This window comes from Octopus bimaculoides, chromosome 9, assembly GCF_001194135.2.
Source record: "Octopus bimaculoides isolate UCB-OBI-ISO-001 chromosome 9, ASM119413v2, whole genome shotgun sequence".
Lineage (NCBI taxonomy): Eukaryota > Metazoa > Mollusca > Cephalopoda > Octopoda > Octopodidae > Octopus > Octopus bimaculoides.
This window is the reverse complement of record NC_068989.1, coordinates 16,965,296-16,991,416: the sequence shown is the minus strand read 5'-3', so window position 1 is coordinate 16,991,416 and position 26,121 is coordinate 16,965,296. Positions and strand designations below refer to the sequence as shown.

Sequence of the window (26,121 nt, the reverse complement as noted above, 5' to 3'; positions counted from 1 at the left end):
TGAAATCTCTCTCTCTCTCTCTCTCTCTCTCTCCCTCTCCCTCTCTCTCTCTCTCTCTCTCTTTCATCATGCCTTACTTCTACTTCTGCTCAGGATTGCTTTCTTTTTACCTTTAATTCACTTAGAGAAAAACACCAATTTTTGTTTCTCTCCACTATTTCTTTCCTTTATTCAAGGGATACTGTTTACGTTTAACTTCTCCATTTCTCATGTTCCCAGTATTGTTATGAGCTCTGTCTTTTGTTTTGCTTTATTTTGATTGTAAAAGACTAATGTTTTTCTTTATACCTCTCTCTCTCACACACACACACAGATAATGGACTATCTACATTTGTTGCAAGTGAATAATTGTTTCAGATAAGCACTGGAGGAATTTAGTTCCATAGATCAATTTCATCAATCAATCAATCCATGGTTGATTGACTGAAAAAAATTGAGAACAAATGTTATCCTCTTCAGAGCTGCAGTGAACTAACTGCCAACAGAAAGGAATTTGATTAAGGTAGTATTATTTGAAAACTAGGTCATCTATTTTAAATGAGCGGCTGACCTGTCCAAACACTGGCAAAAACAGGGAAGTGTGAATTGTAGTAGCAGCAAGAACCAAGGAATAGTATTATTGACCATGGAAAGGAATGAAATCTATACCTCCCTACCATTTTTAGGTCTTTCACAGTTTTATGAGAAGTAGAGAGGAAGTAATAAGTAAAACCAGCTTCAAATTTCAATTATATAACCATGTCTCTTCTTTTAAATATAGGAATAAGAAAAACTCAACCTCATTAAGTAAATTTATTTGAAAATTAAAAGACAGTAACACAAAGTATAATATCAAATTATCAATATTAAGTAGCATGCTACCTTACTATGTAGAGATTTCTGGTGTGTTGGTGCTGTGATGTACTAATGTGTTATTAAAGTGTCTTCAGGTGCAGGCATGGTTGTGTGGTTAAGAAGGTTGCTTTGCAACCATGTAGTTAGGGGTTCAGACAAACTGCATGGCACCATAGGTGAATGTTTTTCTTATATTACTAGGAATTACCAATACCTTGCAAGGGAATATGGCAGAGGGAAAATGAGCAGAGCCCCTTGTGTGTGTGTGTGTGTGTGTGTGTGTGTGTGTGTGTGTGTGTGTGTGTGTGTGTGTGTGTGTGTGTGTGTGTGTGTGTGTGTGTGTGTGTGTGTGTGTGCATGTGTGTGCACATGCATACATGGCTTTATGTTTGTGTCTATATTTAACCAATTGGCAACTAGTGTTGATTTATTGTTGGTTTGTTCAAGTCCCCATTCCTTAGTGGATTGGTGAAGAGAGACAATAGATTGTTATCTGTCTCTTTTCATACCAGACCTAAAATATTACTGAAGCCAATTTCATTCCCTAAACTATTCAAATATTACTGAGGCCAATCTCATTCACTAAACTCTTGCAAGTAGTTCTCTAGCATGGCCACAGTCAAACGACTGATACATATAAGGGAAAAGAATAAATATGCTTTGGAATGTTGCAGAGCTTGTGCATATTTTAGAATGTTGATCTTATATAAAAGTTCTGATATGTTGTTCGTATGTTTAGATGTTTCTGAGAGTGTTGGTGTTGTAATAGTGTTCTGATATGTTGCTGATGTGTTTAGATATTTCAGAAAGAGGAAAGGTTGTAATATTATTCTATGGTATTACTCTCAGAAACATCTAAACATACGAACAACATATCAGAACTTTTATATATGGTCAACATTCTAAAACATGCACAAGCTCTGCAACATTCCAAAACATATTTATTCTTTTCCCTTATATGTATCAGTCGTTTGACTGTGGCCATGCTAGAGCAGTACTTTTAAGTGTTTAGTGAATGAAATTGGCCTCAGTAATACTATATGTAATAATAAGTAATATTATTCTATGGTATTATTACTGATGTATTTAAATATATCTGGAAGTGTTTGCAAGGGGTGTGTGTTGGTTTTATAGTAGTGTTCTAGAGTATTGTCTTTGTGTCTAAGTGTTTCTGGGGTGTTGCAGGGAATGTGTGTGATGCTATTGTAGTAATCTGCCTGTGGATTTAGATATGCATAGGTAATGGAGTGGCTGCCTGTTGTGTTAAATCAGATTTTAAAAATAGTAAACTTACCAAACAACGATCTGAAGCTGATGACTAGATTGCTGGAGAAAATGAAATAGAATGTAGTTAACCAAAGAGTTAATTAGTAAAAGATTTAAGCATAGCTAGATATGGCCCCTTTTTTTTTAATTATTTAGTCAGAGAAGGTAGGATAACTCTAATATACATTATAGGCTTTCCTTGATTGATACAGATAATGTTTAAAATATCTGAATTTTTCAGTCTGTAAGAAACATATAAGACATATGAGGAATATAAAGTTGATGATAGGAAGAGAGATGAGCACGTTAGGTGGTTAAGGCAGATATAGTACATAGCCTCTAGCTCTGAGAAGCAGAAGTTGTTTTAGTATTTAGGGATAAATAAAACTTATAGGTTTGGTGAAAAGAGACTGATAGATTCTGTTTTGTTTTAATCCAAGCTTAAGACAATACTGAAGCCAATTTCATTCACTAAACTCGTCAAAGTAGTGCTCTAGCATGGCCACAGTCAAATGACTGAAACATGTGAAAGAAAAAGATAAATATGTTCTGGAATGTTGCAGTGCTTGTTCAACAAAAGAGACCAATAGAATAAGTACCAGGCTTTAAAGAAAAAAAAAAAAAAGTACTGGTGTCGATTCACTCAACTTAAAATTCTTCAAGATGGTGCCCCAGCATGGTCACAGTCTAATGGTTGAATCAAGTAAAAGATAAAAAAATATCTCATCTGACAAAAGTGTATCTGCTAAAGAGTATGACAAACTTACTAAGTATAAAGACCTCCATATCAAGATAAGCAGAGCATGGCAACTGAAAACACAAACAACCCCAGTTGTAATTGGCATGCTTGGAGTCATAAAGAAAGACATAAATGAGTTTCTTTAAAACATCTCTGGTAATTCAAAAGAAGATCGTCTCCACAGTACAATTCATATTTTACATAAATTATTATTATCTTTGTAATACTCATAACTAATAGTAAATTCCCTTCTTTTATATATCCATTTCTTATGCCTTATGTATCTATATATTGACTTCAAATTTTGGCACAAGGCCAGCTATTTTAGGAGAGGGTAAGTTGATTACATTGATCCCCGTCCTCCAGTGCACAACTGGCACTTCTTTTATCAACCCTGAAAGGATGAAAAGCAAAGTCAACCTCAGCAGAATTTGAACTCAGAATGTAAGGATGGACAAAATGTCACTAAGCATTTTGCCCGGTATGCTAACAATTCTGTCAGCTTACTGTCTTATGTATCTATACATTAAGTATAAATTAATTTTATACCTTTTTTAAGCTACATTATGCTATTATTATTACATGACAATAGTTGCCCTAAGGATTTGGGTGACACCCAGTAGAGTTTCTTAAATGACATGATATCAAAGGAAAATAATAATAATTTTGTCTAGGCACAAGACCTGAAGTTTTAGGGGAGGGGAGTAGCTGATTACATCAACCACAGTGCTCAACTGGTTGTTATTTTATTGATTCCAGAACGTTGAAAGTCAAAGTCGACCTCAGCAGAATTTAAACTTAGTGTGTAAAGCCAAAGAAATGCCACTAAGCATTTTGTCTGACATGCTAACAATTTTGCCAGCTCACCACCTTAATAATAATAATAATGAATAATGATTATAATAATAAATAATGATTATAATAATCCTTTCTACTATAGACACAAGGCCTGAAATTTTGGTGGAAGGCGCTAGTCAATTACAACAACCCCACTACTTGACAGGTAGCTATTTCACCGACCCAGTAATATTATTGCTTACTGACGTACTAGCTATTTCTATTGTAAAGTTAATTTAGAGATTAAAGTGGAGAGGGTGTACAGCGATCTAAAACATGAAAATACGGAACGTTTACTTATTAAAAAGAAATAGTTTGTGTGGACCGCTCAACTTCTCCAGGGCCTATCGGCATACTAATTTATTATATTTTGTAAAATTTTGCACTTACTGTTTTTTGACTCCAAGCCATAACTAGCTTCCTTCTTATTCAATAGTTAACTGTAACGGTTTTTTTCAGTCGATGTCAAAGTTGTCTCCCCTACACTTGTTGCTATTGACAACGAAGCGTCCCGTATTTTTCAGATTTCAAATAATTGATCATAAAATATTTTTATTTACAATTGCAACTACTCTACAACTAGCTACCGTTGCTTTTTTTTCACTCTATCACTGCACTATACACCTGCAATACCACTTGCACCACATCACCACTACCTCTGTAACTACTATCACTTTATCACCATTGTCACGACACCACCACAACTATCACTGTCAAAACCCCATCATTATAATTACATTGCCACTGCCGTGTCTATGTTACAATCCCACCTCTATCGCCCCAACAACTAACAGTCACAGCACCGTTACAACCACTACAACCATACTGCCACTACAACCACAAATACCACTATTACGAAATCAACACTACACTATACTCTTCTGCTACTACCACCACCATTCCAATGTCTAAATTAATTACTTCAAGATCGGAAAGAATGACCTGTTCATCGGACAGTAGTTCTGTGGTAAGTCTGTTGAATATACTTTATTTTCTTCTTAAAGCACAATAGTGGATTGACAGTATTGGTAGAGCTCATCGTTCGACGATCAAACGCCGCCAACATCATCTTTCCCCTTCCTCCTTTAGGATTTTGATTGTCAAACATTAGGATTGATGGCATCGACTGGCATAACTACAGGTGTATATCCCTAACCGACTTTGTTGCCTCATGGATACTTTTTGGTCAAAACTAAAGCGTTTGACCCGAGCTCAAAAATGAAAAAAAAAATTAGTGTAAAACAACTTGCTGGGAACGAATATAAAGAAAAAAATGCGCGCTCGCGGACGGGGGTGGGGGTGGGGAGAGGACTCGGAACATTCACATCGTGAATGTTCCGAGACGCCTCACCGGAGACGAGAAACAAAAGAAAAATAGTGTAATAGATGTAAAACAACTTGCTCTGAACGAATATTAAAAATTTTTTTAATGCGCGCTCGTGAAAGGCGGGGTGGGGAGAGGACTCGGAACATTCACATCGTCAGTCCATGGCCTCTAAACTATAGTGTTTGACCCGAGCTCAAAAACAAAAAATAATTAATGTAATAGGTATAAAGCAACTTGCTGTGAACGAATATGAAAAAAACAAAAAGCGCGCTTGCGGACGGGGGTGGGTGCGGAGAGGATTTGGAACATTCACATCATGAATGTTTCAGACGCCTCACCGGAGCCAAGAAACAAAAGAAAAATAGTGTAATAGATGTAAAACAACTTGCTCTGAAATAATATCACGAACACACACACACATATATATATAATATATACATATATATATATACATACACATATATAGAGAGAGAGGTAGAGGGATGGAAGAAAGCTATTAAATGGGAGAGAAGAAGAATGAAGTAAGAGTGAAAAGGTAGAAGGAAAGAATAGTCTTAAAGCAAGTTAATCTATGACTTTGTATATATCACTTTCTCTCTCTCTCTCTCCCTCCATCTTTTACTGTTACCCTCTATATTATATGTTGAGCGCGGTACAGGTAGAAGGGAAGAAATATAAAAGTTGCTAGAAACAACAGCCAAATCTCCCTTAAATCACACAAAGTAAACGGAATTTTAAAAATCTTATTACTGCACTGGAAAGTTCACATCGAGAAAATTGCATTGATGTAAAAAAATTTTATGAAAAAGTGGAAAATGTTGATTTCTATAAACTTCTAAAAAGGCTTCACACAGATACACAAATTCAGCATTATATATTAAGATGGGCAACACACACACACACACACACTAAATAAAAAAGTGACAGGTATTTGTATGTATGTGTCTATTAATGTGTATTGTGTCTCTCTATACATATGGTAGTAAGTAAATGCGTTTTAAGAAAGATATTCCAAAAATTCAGTTTGTAGGGAATAAATGTTTGACTGTCGATCGTATTTGGAAGAGAGTGACAGGTATTTGTATGTATGTGTTTATTTGTATGTATGTGTGTATTTGTACGTATGTATGTATGAGTGTGTATTCAAAAACATCTATATTTACACTTTAAAGTTGGTTTTCACACTCAACCCTGTTCTGCAGAATCAGTGTCGCGACGGGAGGTTTGTGACCATCTCAATGTTCTGAGTTTAAATTCCGCCGAAGTCGACTTTGCCTTTCATCCTTTCGGTGTGTAAAAAATAAGTACCAGTTGAACACAAGGGTCGATATAATCGACTATTGTCCACCTGCCCCATCCTTTCAGAGGCTATTAAAATAAATTGCAAGTCAATTACTGGAATTTATGGTATTTACTAACTTGCCACTACCACCACCCTCAAAATTGCTGGTCTGATGCCTAAAACAGAAACCATTATTATTATTGGTTCTCATGGCTCCTGATCTTAACTGATTGGCAGTGTTATCATGTACATTGTTTTGTCTTGGTGTAAAAGATGGGCTACAGCAAATATTCTCCTCAATACCACAGATTTGCTTTTCTGTTGCTTGACCTTCACTATTTGAGCATCTCTTGGTGGGTGATGATAAGTGCATCTCTGATTATGAGCAGAAGTAGTGAGGTAGCATCATAACCATGTGTTGAGAGCAATTCTTTAGGGTTTGAATAATTCACCTCTGGAAACATGGGTGTCTTGTTCAACATGCTTAAACAACCCTTATTCAGGGACCATTTGAGCAGGATGGGCTTGTCAACCTGAAGAAAATTTTAACTGGGCCCTACCTGCAAGGTCATGCACTGTTTATCTTGATAAGAGATCACCATGTCATACACATATGGTTGTGGTGCATCACTATCCATAGCAACTACCAGGATGCTTTCTTCTGCTTCCCTGAACTAGCATAACCCACCTGACGCTCTGATGTGCCTAGATTTCCTATCATCATCTTTACTGTGTCCATGTGCTAAATACTTTCACCTAATCCTCCAGCTACAGAACTATTTCCATGCTTTATCTGCATTTTCTTTATAAACATATGAGTATTTAAGTTAAATATCACTTCTGTCAATTAGTGTGTTGTCAATTAAAAAGCAGTCATTTCTAACTATACATCATGTAATAATTAACAGTTTAGTTAACTACATTGCTATTTCATTTCTCCAGCCAAAATCTCACCGTATCAAGATTGTTGTTTGGTAAGTTTGTTGTTATCTATATCAAACTTATATAAGTTCTATTTGTTACAACACTACAAGCAGTCTCTGTAATACCGCATACACATCTAAGTAAATCAATAAAACATCAGAGCTCTACTAAAATACCAATACACAGACACTAGAAACAACCCCAGTCAAAGCTAGACACATGTACAACACACAATGATAGCTCAACATGCTAGAAATGGCAACTAGATCTCTCTCATATCACACCCTATCATCTTAAAAAAAGTGAACACGTTGGATAGTCCTGGATTTTTTGCACACAGGAAAAGGAGTAGATAGTCATAGGTATTCTTCAGTTTGGTGCTGGTAAGGCATATAAACACATCAACAACATGCAAGAACTCTACTACAGCAACAAGACAAATTCCACTGAAACACTACTACTGTACCAACAACACACCACCACATTACTACAACATAAGCACCACACCAAAACACTACTACAACACCAGCACCTAACACTGCTACATCACCAAAGCACATATCCATGCACTACAACCCAACCTACCCATTCAAACACCCAGACACACTGACACTATACAAGAACACTACTGCAGCAATATCAATCCATATTGCCACTATAACACTCCAGAGGCATCTAGACACAAATAGGATAATCTATAAGACTAATATAACACTGATACACAGTCACACAATCACTACATAACCAATACATAAAACCACTACACCAACAATTCACACGCTTCCTACACCACTAGTACAAAGCTTGTACAACACCAACACACTAGCAAGCTCTCCAATGCAACTTAGCTCATTCAGCACCCCAAACGTCTAGATATAACAATATACAAGAGCATTATGGACTAACAAGGGAGCTTCTATGTGATCACTCAACATACTAGAAACAGCAGCCATATTTCCCTCAAACCACAAATTATCTCAAAAAAAGAAGTACACATTGGATAATGTAATACTAAATATGTTGTCTGAAAATAATATTGGATGGCTATGTTTGGAACATCACTGCACGTAACTCTGCTTAATTGAGAGTTAATCTGTGATACAAGACCTCCAAGATCACCCTCTCTACTCAAAAGGCTGGCATCAAGTATTTGAAATAGATATGACAAATTTAATTTCTGTCAATATTGTTTGATATATAAATGAATAACACAACACCCTCTTCTTCTGATCAATTAATTGGTATTTCTAGTCATCAAATATCAAACATTTGACTCTATTTAGCCACTACTATACAAAAATATCTGTCGTTATATTTAGAGATATTTAAGGCAGCGAGCTGGAAGAGTCAATAGAGCACTGTGCAAAATGCTTACCAGTATTTCATCTGCTGCCACATTCTAAGTTCAAATTCTGCTGAGGTCGACTTTGCCTTTCATCCTTTCGAGGTCGATGAAATAAGAACCAGTTACGCACTGGGGTTGATGTAATCAACTAGCCCCCTTCCCCAAAAAATTTTCAAGGCCTTGTGCCTAGAGAAGAGATAATATATTTAGAGATATTTAGCTTGGCAAGCTGATAGAATCGTTAGAGTGTCAGAAAAAAGATACCTTGTGGTATTTGTTCCAACTCTTATGAGTTCAAATCCCACTGTGGTTAAATTTCCTTTCATCTTTTCAGGGTTGATAAAATAAAGTATCAATCAAGTACTGGTGTCAATGGTATCAACTTAAACTTTTCCCTCAAAATTGCTGAGTTTGTGCCTAAATCAGAAACATTTATAAATTTAAAGATAATACCTTGTGTGTACACAAATAGATGATGTACAACTGCAACTATTGTACTTAGAATTCCATGTAGTTTATCATATTCCAGTCTGCTACCAGTGTAGTAGCTAAGTAATTACTGCCTCTCCATCTATCCATCTCTTGACATTAGCTCACTGTAACAATGTAATAAAGTTCTTTGATGATCCATTCTGGTTAAGCATCCATATGCACTTGGAATGCAGGTTCCAAGCAACCATAATAGTGAAATGTACATAAGAACTAATATGTAAACCTGTGTTTATTTTTATTTCTCCTATATTTAGTGATATAAAAAATTTACCTGTCCAACTTATTCAAATAATATTTTATGAAAAAGAATTTGTTTTTATAAAAATGATTCCATGTGTGAATGGATTGGTTTGAAACTTGATGAGATATATATTTAATTTTTTTTCGTTTTTGTCTTTTGTTGCTTGTGTTGAAATAACCACAGGAATGACTTGGGCCCAGATCAATCAGAAACACTTTTGAAAACCCCAACACTAAAAAAAGTAAAAGAGTAAGTATCTTTTGTTGAAAACTGGAATTCATCATACTAGCATTTCTGCAGATTCACCTTTGCAGTGGAACCAGGTATATTGTTTATTTTCTGTACTTCATAGTTTTCATTTTAAAGTGGGGTTGCTTTAGCATCTATAAATGAACAATGCCAGAAATTTGTGGGGATGGTTTCATTAAACCAGCCACAGTACTGGACAGGTACATCATTTTATCAACCCTGGAAAGATGAAAGACAGAGTTGACCATGGCAGGATTTGAACTCAGAATGTGAACAGCCATAAAAAATATCACAGTGTATTTTTTTCTGATGCTTTAACTATTTTGCCACCTTGTGCCTCTATAATATCTTCTGTATTAGACAATATTTCCACTTCCATCTAACCCTATCCTCTGCTTTTTTTAATCTTACTGTAACAAATTCTATTTGAGCCAACACAGAAACTTCTACACACAATCCAAGTAGAGATCACTTGTATGCTTACATGTCTTGCTAGAAATAGTAGCCAAATATTCATCAAATCATATTACAAAATCTTAAATAATGACAAACATAATGGAAACTGTGAACCAAGACAGACTATGTTTAAATAATGAGCATTTAATCACATGTCTGAGTATTTGATAATCTATGTGCTTGGTGAAAGCTGAATTGAGATTAAACAACAACCATAGCACTTTGAAATACAAGTATTACTCATTTTTGCCAGCTGAGTGGACTGGAGCAACATGAAGTAAAGTGTCTTGCACAATGCACCACTGGGAATCGAACTCATGACCTTACAGTTGTGAGCTAAATACCCTAAGCACTAAACCATGCACCTTCATCCGTTCCTACTGTGTTTACATTTTACATCATCGTGATGGCACCTGTGCCCAGCATCACCTTTCTGGCACTTGTGCCCGCGGCATGTGTAAGGACTTTCGAGCGAGATCGTTGCCAGTGCCCCTGGACTGGCTCTTGTGTGTGTGGCACATAAAATACACCATTTTGAGCATGGCCGTTGCCAGTACCGCCTGACTGGCCTTTGTGCCGGTGGCATGTAAAAGCACCCACTACACTCTCTGAGTAGTTGGCGTTAGGAAGGGCATCCAGCTGTAGAAACTCTGCCAGATCAGATTGGAGCCTTGTGTATCCATCTGGTTTCACCGGTCCTCAGTCAAATCGTCCAACCCATGCTAGCATGGAAAGCGGACGTTAAATGACGATGATGATGATCATCATCATCATTTTCATAAAATGTACTCATTATACATGCAACATTTGTTCTCCCTCCCTTAAAATTCTTTAGTTGTATACATCTGAATAGGGTGGTGGATCTCCACCATCTGATGATGAAGATTCAGTTATTTGATCAACTGAATTAACATGTAAGCATCTGAGCCTTCCTCAGACACATGTGCCCTTTAATATAATTCTCAGGTAGAGTCAGTGTGACACGATATGTTACAAGGTTGTACCTTCTAAATTTCAGATACAATTCACCTGACAGGATTTTGTGCAGTTTCCGTCTACCAAATTTCACTCACAAGGCATGGGTTGACTCAAGGCTATAGAAAATGACATTTGTCCATTATTCCATTCTGTGAGATAGAACCTAGGACCTTCTCATTGTGAAGCAAACTTCATAACCATTCAGCCACACTGTACCTACATGGGTTAGATTATAAACAACCATAGCAAGGTACTTTCCTAGAGACTTCTCAGCAGTTTTAACAAACTCCAAATAAAATTTGAGGTACATTTTTAAGATTATAAAATTTCATTTTGAAAAGTAATCTGATAGTGTATATTATATTTTTTTTTTCAATTCTACTTTCTACCTGTTTCTTAGTATTCTTGCTGAAATATTTAAACTCACTAATTATGCAACAGTATATAAAGAAAAGATTCTACTCAACCTTTACACATATTCTGTACAATATGCAAAGGAAGAAAAATTCAAATCTGAGCAGTTATCTGCCTATTTTTCAATTGTAAAACAGGTTCATGAAGTCTGTACAGGTAAGTCTTTGAGGGTGTGATTATTTGGTTTTTCATTTATTTAACATCTGTTTTTCTATGTTGGCATGAGTTAGACAGGGATGTATTTGAGGAAGAATTTTATAGTTCCATGCTCTTCCCATTACTTCCACTTACTTGTTTTTCAGGTAAGAGATTTTACCTTATTCCATATATCTTTAAAACTTCAGAGCAACTGGTCATAATGTCAAGGAAGAATGTGAATATTATTCACCATTTCACACAAGCAAAACCATGGAACGTCAACATTCTCACACATTCTCTCTCTCTCTCTCTCTCTCTCACACACACACACACACACACACACACACACACACATAGAAAGGTTTACTTTAATTTTCATCTCCCAAATTCCTTTAAAAGCATTGATTATAGATATATACTGCAAGCTGCAGAGTACTGTAAATTTGATGGGTGTCTAATTAGCTTCCAGTGTTAATTTTACGTAAAAATAAAGACACATGCATTAGACTAGTATTCTATCCAAGAGATGATTTATTTTTCATCTGTGTAGCATCATGAGAACCTATTTGACCATAGTGGTCTGTGAAATAATATCTATTCCTCTAACATGCATTACTCTCTTACAACGACAGTGTTATCACCAAAGACAACTAATCTGGTAAGTAAACCTACAAAGAATAATTTATATAGTTGCTTGGCATGCTAGAAACAGAAACCAATATCTCTCAAATTGCACATTACTATTTGAGAAGAGAACATATTAAATAATCTATGAATCTATGTGCACAAAAGATTGGTTGGTTATAACTGAAACACCTTTCGTCAGAGACCTTCTTGATCAGAGCTGTCTTTGGGTTAAACAACAAAAGCAACTGATCTAGTTGAAGCAACTACAGTGGACACTTAAAATTTAAACTAAGCAATACAGTTTCTTTAACAATGTCTAGTTCAGACAAAACAACAAATACTTAAATTCTAAATTGAACAATTTCATTAACAATGTTTAGTGACTTTTTCCTTACTAATTGTCTATTTATTCAGAGATATCCCAGCATCAATCCAACCTTCACATTATCAACAACATTCACAACAATAATAGTAGAATCCACATTTATTTTTCAGTATACCTATATAAATTTGTTTTTTTGTTTTTTGAGGGGTTTTTTTATTACTTTCCCAAAAGATTTGTGTTTGATGCAAACTCTATTTTATGCTTTTCAGAAAGTCCTTTTGGTAACTTGGATGAAACATTTACACATTTCAAAGATTTACTCCTACATCATAGCGTCAGTGTAAGTTAAACTCACCCTTATGTTTGTCATACTGTGACATTTTCTCTAATACATGTCATGACATACCTTGGAATATTTCTTGCACTGTCTATGGCACACACGCTAATACATGTCATAGTGACTGTAACACACCCTTTATGACATTCTGTAATTTTCACATATATGTTACAATGCCCCTATATTGGGTCATCCCATAAATAATGTTTTTCTACAATGCTCTTCCATCTATCTGGTAGACTTGCAAGGCCCCTCTTCCAAAATTCACTTCTCTGTGACAAAAAATACTCCTCCAGTATTATTCTGACCTCGTCTACAGAATTCATATTTTTTCCATCCAAATGATTTTGAAGACTAAACAATAAGTAGAGTAAATGATAATCAGATGGAGCAATGTCTGGCGAATATGGTGAGTGGGGCATCATTTATGGGATGACCCAATAAATTACTTTGTGTATTGCAGTCCCACTAATATATGTCTTACTGTTTGTGTTAGTTCTGGTAACCTATATCTCACCATCTGTCTCAATTACTTTATGACATACATCTCTCTAAGATGTGCCACTGTCTTGTTCTTCCATTGAATGAGACAGTGTCTACAGTAATTTTCCCCGTATGTAATTTTCCTTACATGTATCATACTGTCTCTCAATTTATGACATACATCTCTCAATTACTTTATGACATACATCTCTCTAAGATGTGTCACTGTTTTATTCTTCCATTAAATGAGACAGTATCTACATTAATTTTCCTCGTATGTAATTTTCCTTACATGTATCACACTGTCTCTCACTCTGCCAGTTCCCTTTGTTAATGTTACATTGTCTACAACAGTACAAGTCCTTTATATTTCTCCAATGTTTGTAAATATGCGCATTTGTTTACACTTCTGTGTGCATGTATGCATGATCTTATTTATACTACATATTTGCCTCCACACAAATCATCAAGTTCCTTTCTGTGATCAATATTAAGTCAAAGTATTAGTATGGCACTCCAGTTTTTCCTATCCCCAAACTGGAAAATGCTTCATATAAATACTTTTTGTTCTGTTACTGTTTGATTCTTATACTGAGTAATGTATGCAATTGTTATAGTAGTTGTTGTTTAACCCCAGGTAAGCATTGCTCCAGCAGACACATGATCGAAGGTGTTTTAATTATTTAAACAGTGTATCTATCACTATATTATCCAGTGTGTTCTTCACTTGCTAAGATGGTAGAGTAGAATATGAGGAGCATTTAGTTTCTGTGGAAACTTCCTTGTTTTAATAAAAGAAATGCATATTGGATAATGTGACCCAATAGTAAAAGACAAGATGGTCTCAGATGAAATATCTTTAACCATACGTCTGCTGAATCAGATCTAACCTGAACTAAACAACAACAATAAATGAGTGGCCACCACTCATTTATTACTTTCTCTTTCTAGCGTCCACCATACAGCACTGAACTGTTTTCAATAAGTGAAGTAAGGAAGATATCCTATCATGTGATTAACACATATTTTAGGCACTTTAAACTATACAAGTATGCATTCACTCCACAGGTAAACTTATTGCTTTATCTATATGTAAGATCTTTATCTATGTATGTTCTTTACATTCTGCTCCCTTATAAAGCCCTCATATATGTTCAATACATGGCAAGATAGATGATAGATATATACATATAGAGAGAGAGAGATTTATATATATATATATATATATACATATATATATACTGCACCAAATATACACTCAACATGAGATGTACACAGCAATAGATTTGCACTATATTAGATATTTACAGGGTAGTGTATATCCAGTGATAAAGAAAGCATTTTGTAACCATCTGAGTATCATTTGACCTGACAACTATGAGATCAAGTAAGATTTTTATAAAAGTAATGAGATTTTATATGGCAGATCAAATTGAACGTTACTTCTCGATTTAAATGGGAAAAAATGAAAGAAATAAAAAGAATGCAACATGAAAGATGATGTGAAAGAGCTTGCTATATACCTTCATCATTCCACCTGATTCATTTGACATCGAAATCTTTAATGTAACTACAAGGTAGTATTAAAAAGTTCCCAGACTAGTTACGTTTTATAAAAAATAACTTATTTAGCTAAGATTTTAACATCATCTCCTTTGAAGTAGTCACCTTGCGCAGCAATGCATTGGTCTCAGTGTTCCTGCCATTTTTGGAATTCGGCCTGGACATTGTTTACTGTAGGTGAGTCAGAGACCTTCTGCAATTTGCTGTTGATCTCAACAACGGTGACCTTTGAGCTGCCTTTTCATCTTGAGGAAGAGCTGGAAGTCTACAGGTGCTAAATCTGGCAAATAGGGCAGGCGTGGAAACAATACAATGTTGTTCTGGGTAAGAAACAGTAGTAATGCGCTTTGTTTATTTACAGCAGTATAAGAAATAAAAATCCTACCTTATTTTGTTTTGCTTTTCTTTCAATGATTCTTTTTAAGTTTCAAGATTGCAAATTAACCATTTCTAAGTAACTCCTGTTGAGTCTTCTAACTCGTCTGTGAATGGTCATTTATGTCTCTTGTTAATTTATAGAGAGAATTTCATGTGGCTACAACAACAAAACACCTTGTGAGAGTAAATGCTTGTTAGATAGGTGTATGATGTATATATTTGTGTGTGTGTGTGTGTGTGTGTTAGAGTTTGTGTCAATTGACAGATTCATTAGAGCATCAGACAAAATGCATCATGGTATTATTCTAGCTCTCTGCAGTCTGAGTTCCAATCCCACCAAGGTTAACTTTGCATTTCATCTTTTCAAGATTGGTAAAGAAAGTACCATTGCAGCCTTCGTAGGGATAAGCATGAGAGATGAGAAGGTGCATCTGTATCTACTCATAACTATAAAGGAACCAAAAAGAATTAGGGAAAACCTACATGCTACCAAGTCATTCTCAGTTGTGAGTGACAGCCACAGTAGTTTGTTATCGATACACACACATACACAAACACAGAGAGAAAGAGAGAGAGAGAGATGGACAGACAAACAGATAGATGAATGGATGGATGGATTGGCAGATAGTTTAACTGTGCATTTCTACATACATTAAGTTATGAATATATTTTACTGTGAACTGTTAATCATTTTACCAATACCAGGTGCAGCTTGATTTAGCTTTAAACTACATTGGAGAATCTGAATCCATGACAAGCCAAGGTAAGGAGCAATTGTTTATGTTTTCACCATAGTAAATAAGTATTGGCTGATTCTATAAATTGCAAAAATGATACAACCTTTATAGTTAACTTTGTAGTTAACTATGAAATGATAGCGGTTCATGAGTATTTTTTCTTTATACAAGGCGTCCCTTATAAAACTTAGAACTCACCTCTCCTTAAGATACATAGATTTATGTCATTTTATAAATTTTATCAATTTTGTTTTAGCCAATACAAACCATCATTAGTTTCCTCAGATACTTTTTTTTTTTCTGTATCAATGATATTTTAAGGGTCAGTGTCTTTGTGTATTGAAGATTGATCAATGGAATGCTTCTTCTTTTATGATTTAATCAGAGGATGAAGAGTAGCACATATAACAGTAACAGGGCTTCTAAGAACATTGGATAATGATTAAAGAAACCATGTCACAGTCACTATTTTAGGAAAAAGCATAATATAGAGACGAAGGGCAGAACACATAACAGTTATAGGGTTTCTAAGAATGTTAGGTAAGGGTGGAAGAAATCATGACACACAGACGCTATTATAGGAAGGTGCAAAATATAGAGAGACCTACTCTAAATGTTTATAACAGAGTGGACTCTACCGAAATATGACTTACAGGTTGTGACAGTAAGAAGGATCACAACAGTATATTGAGACTGACTGAATGTTTACAACAATATGAACTCTGCTAAAATAAGACACATATGTAGTAACGCCGTGCGCATGCGTGGAATTAAACAAGCAAGCTTTCCCGCTTAATTCTATATCTTTCTTGCTGGCCAGCAATAGAGCATAGACGTGTCAATCAGTGTCTCCAACATCCCAACTCTGGAGACAGTCTCTTTACGTGTATAGCTGTCACCCTCCATCTTTCGGACTTACACTCGACAGCTCGCTCACATCTACATAACAACGTCCCAACAACTATACTCACACACACAGAAGCTGTAACAACAAGAGCTAAAGATGTATATATTTACCACCTAAATAAAGTGTTGTATAAGTTGAATGTCTGGAGTTCAGTGTTCCATTATATTTCCTAATTTTATATAGGAAAGTCAGGTATACATCTAATGATGTATAACCAACTTTCCTATACATATATTGCTACTGCAGGAAGGACTAAATATCATACTGAGATCTGCTCTAAACATTTTCAACAGTATGAACTCTGCTACGATATCCAAGGTTATGTAGTGACATCAAACTGGTTAATGGGTTAAGTGTACAGAATAAGAACAAGTACCGTTTTTTTGACAACAGTTTCTGTCCAGTTTATCTCAAAAACATTGTGTTATTTTGATGTTATGGTAGAATCACATGACCAAGGTGTTCTGTACAGAAACCTGTATCAAAGTGATGGAGAAGTGCAGCCAAGTTTGTATATGTAAATTTGACTAATGATATTTGACTTTATGATTTTTGTGATTTAATATTGTATTAACCTTCAGGTAATTGATAACTGAGTTGTACTCGTTCCAACTATTGACTAGGACATGAAGTTAGAAGAAGAAACTTCATTACAATTATTCACAAATTTCATAATTTACTACTTTGTACTTTTATATACAGTAATACTGTTGTTATACAACATCAAGTTATTCCTTCTAGCACATGACAATGGTGTCAGTTTATAAGAAAACAAAAACAGGCATAAATAAAAACAAAATTGAGACTAGGTTAAATTTTGCTGAAGCCTGGAATAAACTACCTGCATCAGTTATCTGTCAGGACATTGCATCCTTCAAAACTTCCATCATGATCATCATCGTCATCATCATCATCATGGGTTGGACGATTTGACTGAGGACTGGTGAACCAGATGGCTGCACTAGGCTCCAATCTGATCTGGCAGAGTTTCTACAGCTGGATGCCCTTCCTAACGCCAAACACTCCAAGAGTGTAGTGTGTGCTTTTACGTGCCACCAGCACGAAGGCCAGTCAGGCGGTACTGGCAACGGTCATGCTCAAAATGTTATTTTTTATGTGCCACCTGCACAGGAGCCAGTCCAGCAGCACTGGCAACGTCCATGATTCCTGAATTTCACCAACAGTACACCTGATGCCCACTAAGCCTGTTTTTTTCTGTTAAGATTTATTCACTGTTCACTTCCTGTGCATATTCTATGTACTGTTCATGCAGTTTTGGTTACTTTTTTCTGGTGAGTTGTAGTGCATTTGAGCACTGTATACAATAGGTTTATTACTATTATTATTAATAATATTCATTTGAAAGGTGTTCACTTGGAGAAAACAGATGTAAATGAGGAGTAAGCCAACTGTCTTCATGACAATTTTTACCATGTTCCTTTTTCTTTTTCAAATGAAGAAATACAAGTTGATTCTCTAAAGGAGAAGAAAGGGAAATGTGAAACTGAAATTGTACAAGCAGTGGTCGAAAACGCTATCAATGACAAGGAGTTGGCCTTGATTTCTGAGAAAGGTATTTTATCAACATCTTGAATAGATTCAGAAGTAATTTTTCTGACTGTTGACCATATATTTAAATTATATATTTACATTATTCATAGGTGCATGAGTGGCTGTGTGGTAAGTAGCTTGCTTACCAACCACATGGTTCCGAGTTCAGTCCCACTACATGGCACCTTGGGGAAGTGTCTTCTACTATAGCCTCGGGCCAACCAAAGCCTTGTGAGTGGATTTGGTAGACGGAAACTGAAAGAAGCCCGTCGTATATATGTATATATATATGTGTTTGTGTGTCTGTGTTTGTCCCCCCACCATCGCTTGACAACCGATGCTGGTGTGTTTACGTCCCCGTAACTTAGCGGTTCGGCAAAAAGAGACCGATAGAATAAGTACTAGACTTCCAAAGAATAAGTCCTGGGGTCGATTTGATTCGACTAAAGACAGTGCTCCAGCATGGCCACAGTCAAATGACTGAAACAAGTAAAAGAATTTAAACCACATTTTGATTGGTTTAATTTCCTGTCATTATCAAGTGTCTTTATGTTGAGATGTGTACATGACCCCCAAACTAAATTGGAACAAGAATGTTATTTCTAAAGTAAGGATAGTAACGTTCATATCCACTAAGCCACTACTATTAGTTTATCAATGAAAACATAACATATAATAAAAATTGTAACTACACATTCTAAAAGGTTAATACTCTGGTGCATTATAATCTTAATAACAACTCATGTCACATATTTAAACATTAAATCTATAAAATAGATGTTTCATGTAAAGTCTAGAATGACTGATCTCTTTTAGTTATCACTTTATATATATATATATAGAGAGAGAGTATATATATAGATTAGTATATATATTAAATTATATATAGATTAGATATATATATAGATTAGTATATTTATATATATAGCAGATTAGTATATTTATATATATATATACATATATATATATACAATAATAGGATAAACTCTTATATAAGAATTTATCAAGTAGTTATCGTGAAAAAAATTCATACGGAAGAATCTATCGTTTTTCCCTAAATCATATTTATCTATTTATATATATATAAGGGCATAACTATACAAGAATGTCTCACGTTAACTACCATAATAAAGTGAGGCATTCTTGTATAGTTATGCCCTTATATATATATAGAGAGAGAGAGAGAATTATGGCCGGTTCATAAGGTTACCCAGGATTTCGCATCCATTCACATACATCTCATTAGACCCTAATGGGTAGTGGCCTATAACCTCTCTCCAAAATGGAGGAGAAAAGTCTCATGGATAGTTTTTGTACACACAAAGAAGATCAAGCACAGTGCAAAGGATCATCTCCCTTAGACCACAATCTGGGATCCACCCAGTAAGCTCCTATAGAGTAGCTGGAGCCAACTTTGGAGTTATTGTATGGTCATTGAGAACAATGGGTGAGTTTCAGTTTAGTGACTGGGAGACCTAACAAGGTCTGCCAGTGTCATAAGCTCCAACAAGGGAGTTTCTATGTAGCTTCACGAGCCAACCAGGGAGTCAATGTAACCACTGCAACTAGGTTAGGAAATCTCTTTATGGTCACTGGAGCCTTTTCATTGTCAATGGAATCAACAAGGGAGCTTGTATAAGACTAACTGGAGGGAAGAAGGGAGCTTCTTTGACAGAAAGGCATAAACATCGTATATTTCCTGTATCTTTTCATGACTTTTCTTGTTCTATATTTTGTTACATTATTTCCTTTTCGAAAATGGTTTCCTCTTATGGTAGTAATGGCTTGGGGAAAGACATAAATATCACATATTCCTTTAGTTTGCATTAGATTTTGTATTTTTTTAATCTTGTTACTGTAATAGGGTAGAGGCGCAATGGCCCAGTGGTTAGGGCAGCGGACTCGTAGTCATAGGATCGCAGTTTCAATTCCCAGACCGAGCGTTGTGAGTGTTTATTGAGCAAAAACACCTAAAGCTCCACGAGGCTCCAGCAGGGGATGGTGGCGAACCCTGCTGTACTCTTTCACCACAACTTTCTCTCACTCTTACTTCCTGTATTTGTTGTGTCTGTAATTCAAAGGGTCAGCCTTGTCACACTGTGTCACGCTGAATATCCCGGAGAACTACGTTAAGGGTACACGTGTCAGTGTAGTACTCAGCCACTTGCACATTTATTTCACGAGCAGGCTGTTCCGTTGATCGGATCAACTGGAACCCTCAACGTCGTAAGCGACGGAGTGCCAACAACAACAACTGTAATAGGAAACGTCTACTACAAGTCCACAAAGAAGCTTCTGCATGACTTGCAAAGGCTCAAGAGGAGCATTAATGGCATTGGTCCTACCACTCTGTGATAGCTTGCAATGGCTATGGGCATTGTCCTTCCTTCAGACCTAGTAAATTAAAAATTATGTTTTGTAAATATTATACAGTGTAAAATAGAAAAGTGAATATTGTTATGTACTAGGTATATATATTTACTAGGCAACAGGAACTAAGCAACTTTTGTGAAATATTGTTTAGCTGTGGTTTTATAGTGCTATATGCACTTCAGAGATATTTATCCACCTGGATAGGGTGGCAGTCTATTTTAGGTAATACTCCCAGCTGATTTATTTATTTCTTCTATCAGCCAAATACTCTGAAGGGATGTAAGAAGTGTTCTGCACTTGAAACATCAACCTGGATTTGAACAGGAATAGATGAGCCAATAGTTCATCTACTCAGCCTGCTATGTACTGTGATTAACTATATTTACTAGGATTAATTGAATTTAAATACAAAGCCTTGTATCAACAGAGGAATTTCTTATATATTTTGTCTGTGATTTATTAGTCACAATACTGAGAATGTTTGAGAACTTGTTGACTGTTTTTTATTGGCCAGAATACTGAAATTATTTAACCACTTATTATGTCATACTGGTCAGAATACTAAGATCATTTGATCATTTATTTATTGAATGTGACACCTGAGACCAGAGAGACTGACACAGTTGGTAATCTGTTTAAATATGTGTAAATCAATGTATGTGGGAAAAATTGTTTGTGTGATGGTCTATATGTAAGATCAATTGATTTCTAACTTCTCAAGGACAACTAAATAATTATTTCTTTTCTTACCTTTCTATCATTTAATTGTTGCTTTCACACATATCCTAGAGGAAGCTAAAAAATACTTGAGAAAAATCATCACAGAATTCTTAGAAGATAAAATCAATGAACTGAAAATGACAGTGAACAAAAGGCTAAAGGAATCTGAAGTGATGTTGAATTATAAACTGGAAAATACTGGCTACAATGAATTTCTTAAAAGACTCTCATCAAGAAGATTTGGCAGATATGGGAGAAAACTAACAACCGAAGGAAATATCAAAACAAAAGACAAAAGTACATACTAAGGTGACAGGATATTTATTCTTTGTGACAGTAAAATATACAAGAAAAACAAGAGTAATGAGAAAAAAAATTAACAAGAAAAGTAACTTTTTTTGTTCCAAAGTATTCACTAATATACTCCAATTTCTAACATTGTAACAAGGGGTGATGGCCAATAGAATCAGCATCAGTCAATGACTAAAAGGTACCTATTGACCCTGGAAAGATGAAATACAAAATTGACCTTGGTAGAATTATCACATGGGAAAAAATAATGCATCATGCAACACACAATAAAAATAAATGTTTAGTTTTATGACAAAAATGAAAAGATTATGATTTAAATTTTGGTACTAACTTTATGTAAAATAAAATTTAAACGAAATTATGAAAAGTTTTCAACTTTTGAATCTATGGTTAAATCTGTTTCCATTATTTATGAAAACCATATCTTTAACTTATATTCCGTATGTGTATTTTGTGTGCAAGATTCTTGATGTGGATACGTGTGTTGAAAGATATACAATTAAACCTTGGGAGAGGCATTATGCCGGTAATAAACACACGCACTGGTTCAGTCCTTTATTAATTTATAAACAGTATACTGTTTATAAGTTAATAAAGGACTGAACCAGTGCGTGTGTTTATTACTGGCATAATGCCTCTCCCAAAAAACTTATATTCCTTAGATCATACATTTTTCTAGTTTTCAACTTGCAATAACCACGCCTCAGATTTACTTCATTGGCTATCAGATATAACCTGTCATTTCTGTCTCTTTCACCCACTCTCTCTCTATCTGTCTGTCTGTCTATTTATCCATCCATCCATCCATCTTTCTTTCTATTCTTCTAACTCACTCTGTCTAAATTTGCTATGAAGCTGTCTTTTCATTTTTCCAAATATTTTCCATTCAAGGCTTGTTTGTTAATCTTCCTTCACTCTGTTCTCAAAAGATGATCTCTACATTTTCATTTTCTTTTCTTAATTATTGGTGATATTATGGTTCACCAAACAAACCTCAGTTTCAACAATTATTTTATATTTTCAATTTCAGCAAGCTTCTGCTTTAAACTCGTATGTCTTAAATGCAGTTGAAGTATTTATTTTCAAATGAGGCTAATTGTTCTCAAATTACTTGATCCTTTTTGACTGTTCCAAGCACATTGTTAAGTAGATATAACATCTTAAACTGAATTTAAATTTGTAATTTTATGCTTCAGCTATAAATATACATTAATTCTATTATGTGCATATTTTTAGAATATTTTATATATCTATTTTCAACATTCCCAATTGTCAACCAATTGCAACAATTTCTCCTTATATGTGTGTTGTGTGTTGGCACTCCGTCGCTTACGACATCAAGGGTTCCAGTTGATCCGATCAACGGAACAGCCTGCTCGGGAAATTAACGTGCAAGTGGCTGAGCACTCCACAGACACGTGTACCCTTAACGTAGTTCTCGGGGATATTCAGCGTGACACAGTGTGACAAGGCTGACCCTTTGAATTACAGGCACAACAGAAACAGGAAGAAAGAGTGAGAGAAAGTTGTGGTGGAAGAGTACAGCAGGGTTCGCCACCATCCCCTGCCGGAGCCTCGTGGAGCTTTATGTGTTTTCACTCAATAAACATTCACAACGCCCGGTCTGGGAATCGAAACCGCGAGTCCGCTGCCCTAACCAATGGGCCATTGCGCCTCCTTCTCCTTATATGATCCAACCATATGATCAGTTTTTAGATGTAGTTGATAGCCTTTGTGGCTTTGGTGACCTAATTAGCAGTAGAGATGGATGTTCTGAAAGTATAATAGCCAAAGTAAGAATGAGTTGGAAAAAAATTTGGAGATCTATTATCTCTTCTAGCAACAAAAGACTTCTCTCTTATAGTGAAGTGCATGTTGTATGATACTTGTGTATGAAGTATGATATTGCATGATCAATAAATGTGGGTCCTGAATGTGCAGGATTTTCACAAGCTGAGAATAACAGAGGCTGAATGTGTAAAGCTGGTGTGCAGAAACAAAGGTGCACAAATGAGCTGATAGAAAAGGTGGATATAAGAGGAGTCAGGTGTAGTATGCATGAAGAAGACTGCACTGATGTGGATATGTGATGGAGATGGAGGATATTTAAAGATGTGGCCAGCATTCTAGGTTGTTGAAGTGGTAATGATCAAATTCAATAAACTGTATTGTAGTATTGAATGAATGTCTATGTAAGTTGCAACATTAAGCCAGAGGATAATGTAGGAAAAGTTGAGTGTTCCAAGAAAATGAAAACATTAACGTGAAATACAGGCAATGAAAAACAAAAAAAAATAATAAAACAAAGTGTAATGTGATGACATTATGGATTGCATGTTAAAGAGAAAAGAGCAGCATGAAAACGTGTATGCACATAAATCAAACACCAGATGCATGTGAAGCTGCAGGTTATGAATGAGTTTGTGCACAAGGTTGACTGCAAAAAGTTGGACATTGTTATCCAGTAAGATTTCCCAAGTGGTCAACATGAAGTTTGCAGAGTGAAAAGTGCTTTAGGAAAGTGGGTTATATATCATTAGATATACACCTAACTTTCCTATATTAAATTAGAAGTGAACTAAACGTAGAAACTCCAAACTGATCAACAACAACAAATATTTATTGTATGGTGGAAAATAAAACAGCTTCCAATTGTCCGGTTTTAGAGTAGCCTGAAATGTAGATGTACGGTTCTTCGAGTTGGTGTCTTTATAGAGACAACTTGGTTCAACCACACTCAAATGGGAGAGCTTGCTTGGTCGCTGTCAGGCTTGGTAAAGAGACAGACTAATAGCGGGAACGCTTCGATGTTGAAACCCACGCATGCGTGGTTAAGGATTCAGCAATGGCGACTATGCCTTTTGGCGCCAATATGACGTCACTACAGTGCTGTCATCAGTATGAATGAAAAAACAAGCAGGTGTTATATCCATGCATTTGAAGTGTGCAAGGTGAATGCATATGAGATAAAAAGCAGAGAGGACATGTTAATATGTATGTGAAGAAGAGTATTTATGTTCATAACAAAATTCAAGTGTTGCAAGCCCAAGCAAAACAAAAAATAATAATGCAGAATGAAAATGCAAGCAATGTAAACAAATGAAATAAGAAAGACAAAATTGTCTTTATATACATAGTTTGTTTGAAGCTTGTTCTGAAGGACATGTGAAAAGGTTATAGAAAGTGTATGGAAACCAGATAAGCAAGTGTCTGTGTGGAATCCAAGCGTAGAAAATTGATTATGTGCCTTTGGGCAGGAGGTACACTTTGTGCGCTTAATTTTCAGTAGTTTTCCATGTCAGGCTTCCATATTTTTGGCAGTGTAATCCTTATGAATGAAAACAATTCATTGTTGTACTTTGGCACAATTGTAAACTTGCAGTGTTTGAGAAAATGAGAGGCACATGCTGTACATGCGTTTGTTGATTGTCACCATTTAAAATATTTATATGCTTTATATTTTTTCTGTTCCAAGTAATGGCAGAATAAGGCTGCATATGCTTGTTTTATCTTCGAGGGTTAGGGTTAGGAGTGGCTGTGTGGTAAGTAGCTTGCTTACTAGCCACATGGTTCCGGGTTCAGACCCATTGCATGGCACTTTGGGCAAGTGTCTTCTACTATAGTATCGGGCCGACCAAAGCCTTGTGAGTGGATTTGTTAGATGGAAACTGAAAGAAGCCCGTCGTATATATGTATATATATATACGTGTGTGTATATGTTTGTGCGTTTGTTTGTCCCCCAACATCACTTGACAACCGATGCTGGGGTGTTTACGTTCCCGTAACTTAGCGGTCCAGCCAAAGAGACTGATAGAATAAGTACTAGGCTTACAAAGAATAGGTCCTGAGGTCGATTTGCTCGACTAAAGGCGGTGCTCCAGCACGGTCGCAATCAAGTGACTGAAACAAGTAAAAGAGTATACAAAAGGAGAGTGTGAAACTTGACATGCAAAGTAATGCCATTAAGGTTTGCCAGACGAATTCACTGTCACGGGCTTAGAGGACACTTCACCAGGGAGCCTCTACTTAGTCGCTCGTTTTGTGGGGTTTTTTTTTTTTTAGAAATAGCAGCCAAATCGTCCTCAAGTCACACCCTACTATCTTGAAAAAAGAAGGACATGATAAACAATGTTGCCCTGGTTTCTCTACACGTAAGAAAAGACTGTATGGTCATGTCTGGAATGTCTTTCATCATAGGTCTGCCATATCAGAGAGGCTGAACAAGAAAACTATCCTTGTCCAAATTGTTTCCATATCCACTGTCTCTCAGAGAGACGGTAACATGC

General features: G+C 35.7%; 2 protein-coding genes across 3 annotated transcripts in view; one reads left to right on the top strand and one right to left on the bottom strand.

Moving 5' to 3' along the window:
• The window catches only part of LOC106881708 (cilia- and flagella-associated protein 119), a 22,946-nt gene extending 18,760 nt beyond the window's left edge, over positions 1-4,186 (bottom strand). The window contains exons 1-2 of one of the 2 annotated variants that reach the window (XM_014932178.2): positions 4,067-4,186; positions 2,129-2,160 (exon numbers count right to left, since the gene is read on the bottom strand). In XM_014932178.2, coding sequence (XP_014787664.1) covers positions 2,129-2,160; positions 4,067-4,087 — 53 coding nt within the window. In that variant the 5' untranslated portion in view covers positions 4,088-4,186. The remainder of the gene's footprint in view (positions 1-2,128; positions 2,161-4,066) is intronic. The other variant, XM_014932179.2, reaches the window with a different exon arrangement.
• Positions 4,187-4,211: 25 nt separating this feature from the next.
• Positions 4,212-22,187, top strand: LOC106881707 (cilia- and flagella-associated protein 119). Its single transcript, XM_014932177.2, has 9 exons — positions 4,212-4,643; positions 7,228-7,259; positions 9,471-9,536; positions 11,371-11,540; positions 12,744-12,814; positions 14,246-14,362; positions 15,941-15,998; positions 18,339-18,452; positions 21,593-22,187. The coding sequence occupies exons 1-9, from the start codon at positions 4,581-4,583 to the stop codon at positions 21,829-21,831; spliced, it is 930 nt and encodes a 309-aa protein (XP_014787663.1). The 5' UTR covers positions 4,212-4,580; the 3' UTR covers positions 21,832-22,187.
• The last annotated feature ends 3,934 nt before the right edge of the window (positions 22,188-26,121 follow it).

Bases quoted from the DNA above. Each gene is read 5' to 3' on its own strand.
- LOC106881707 (XM_014932177.2), top strand. From the start codon at position 4,581: ATGTCTAAATTAATTACTTCAAGATCGGAAAGAATGACCTGTTCATCG. The intron at 11,541-12,743 runs GTAAGTCTTTGA...TATGCTTTTCAG, and splicing joins GGTTCATGAAGTCTGTACAG to AAAGTCCTTTTGGTAACTTG. The intron at 12,815-14,245 runs GTAAGTTAAACT...TTCTCTTTCTAG, and splicing joins TCCTACATCATAGCGTCAGT to CGTCCACCATACAGCACTGA.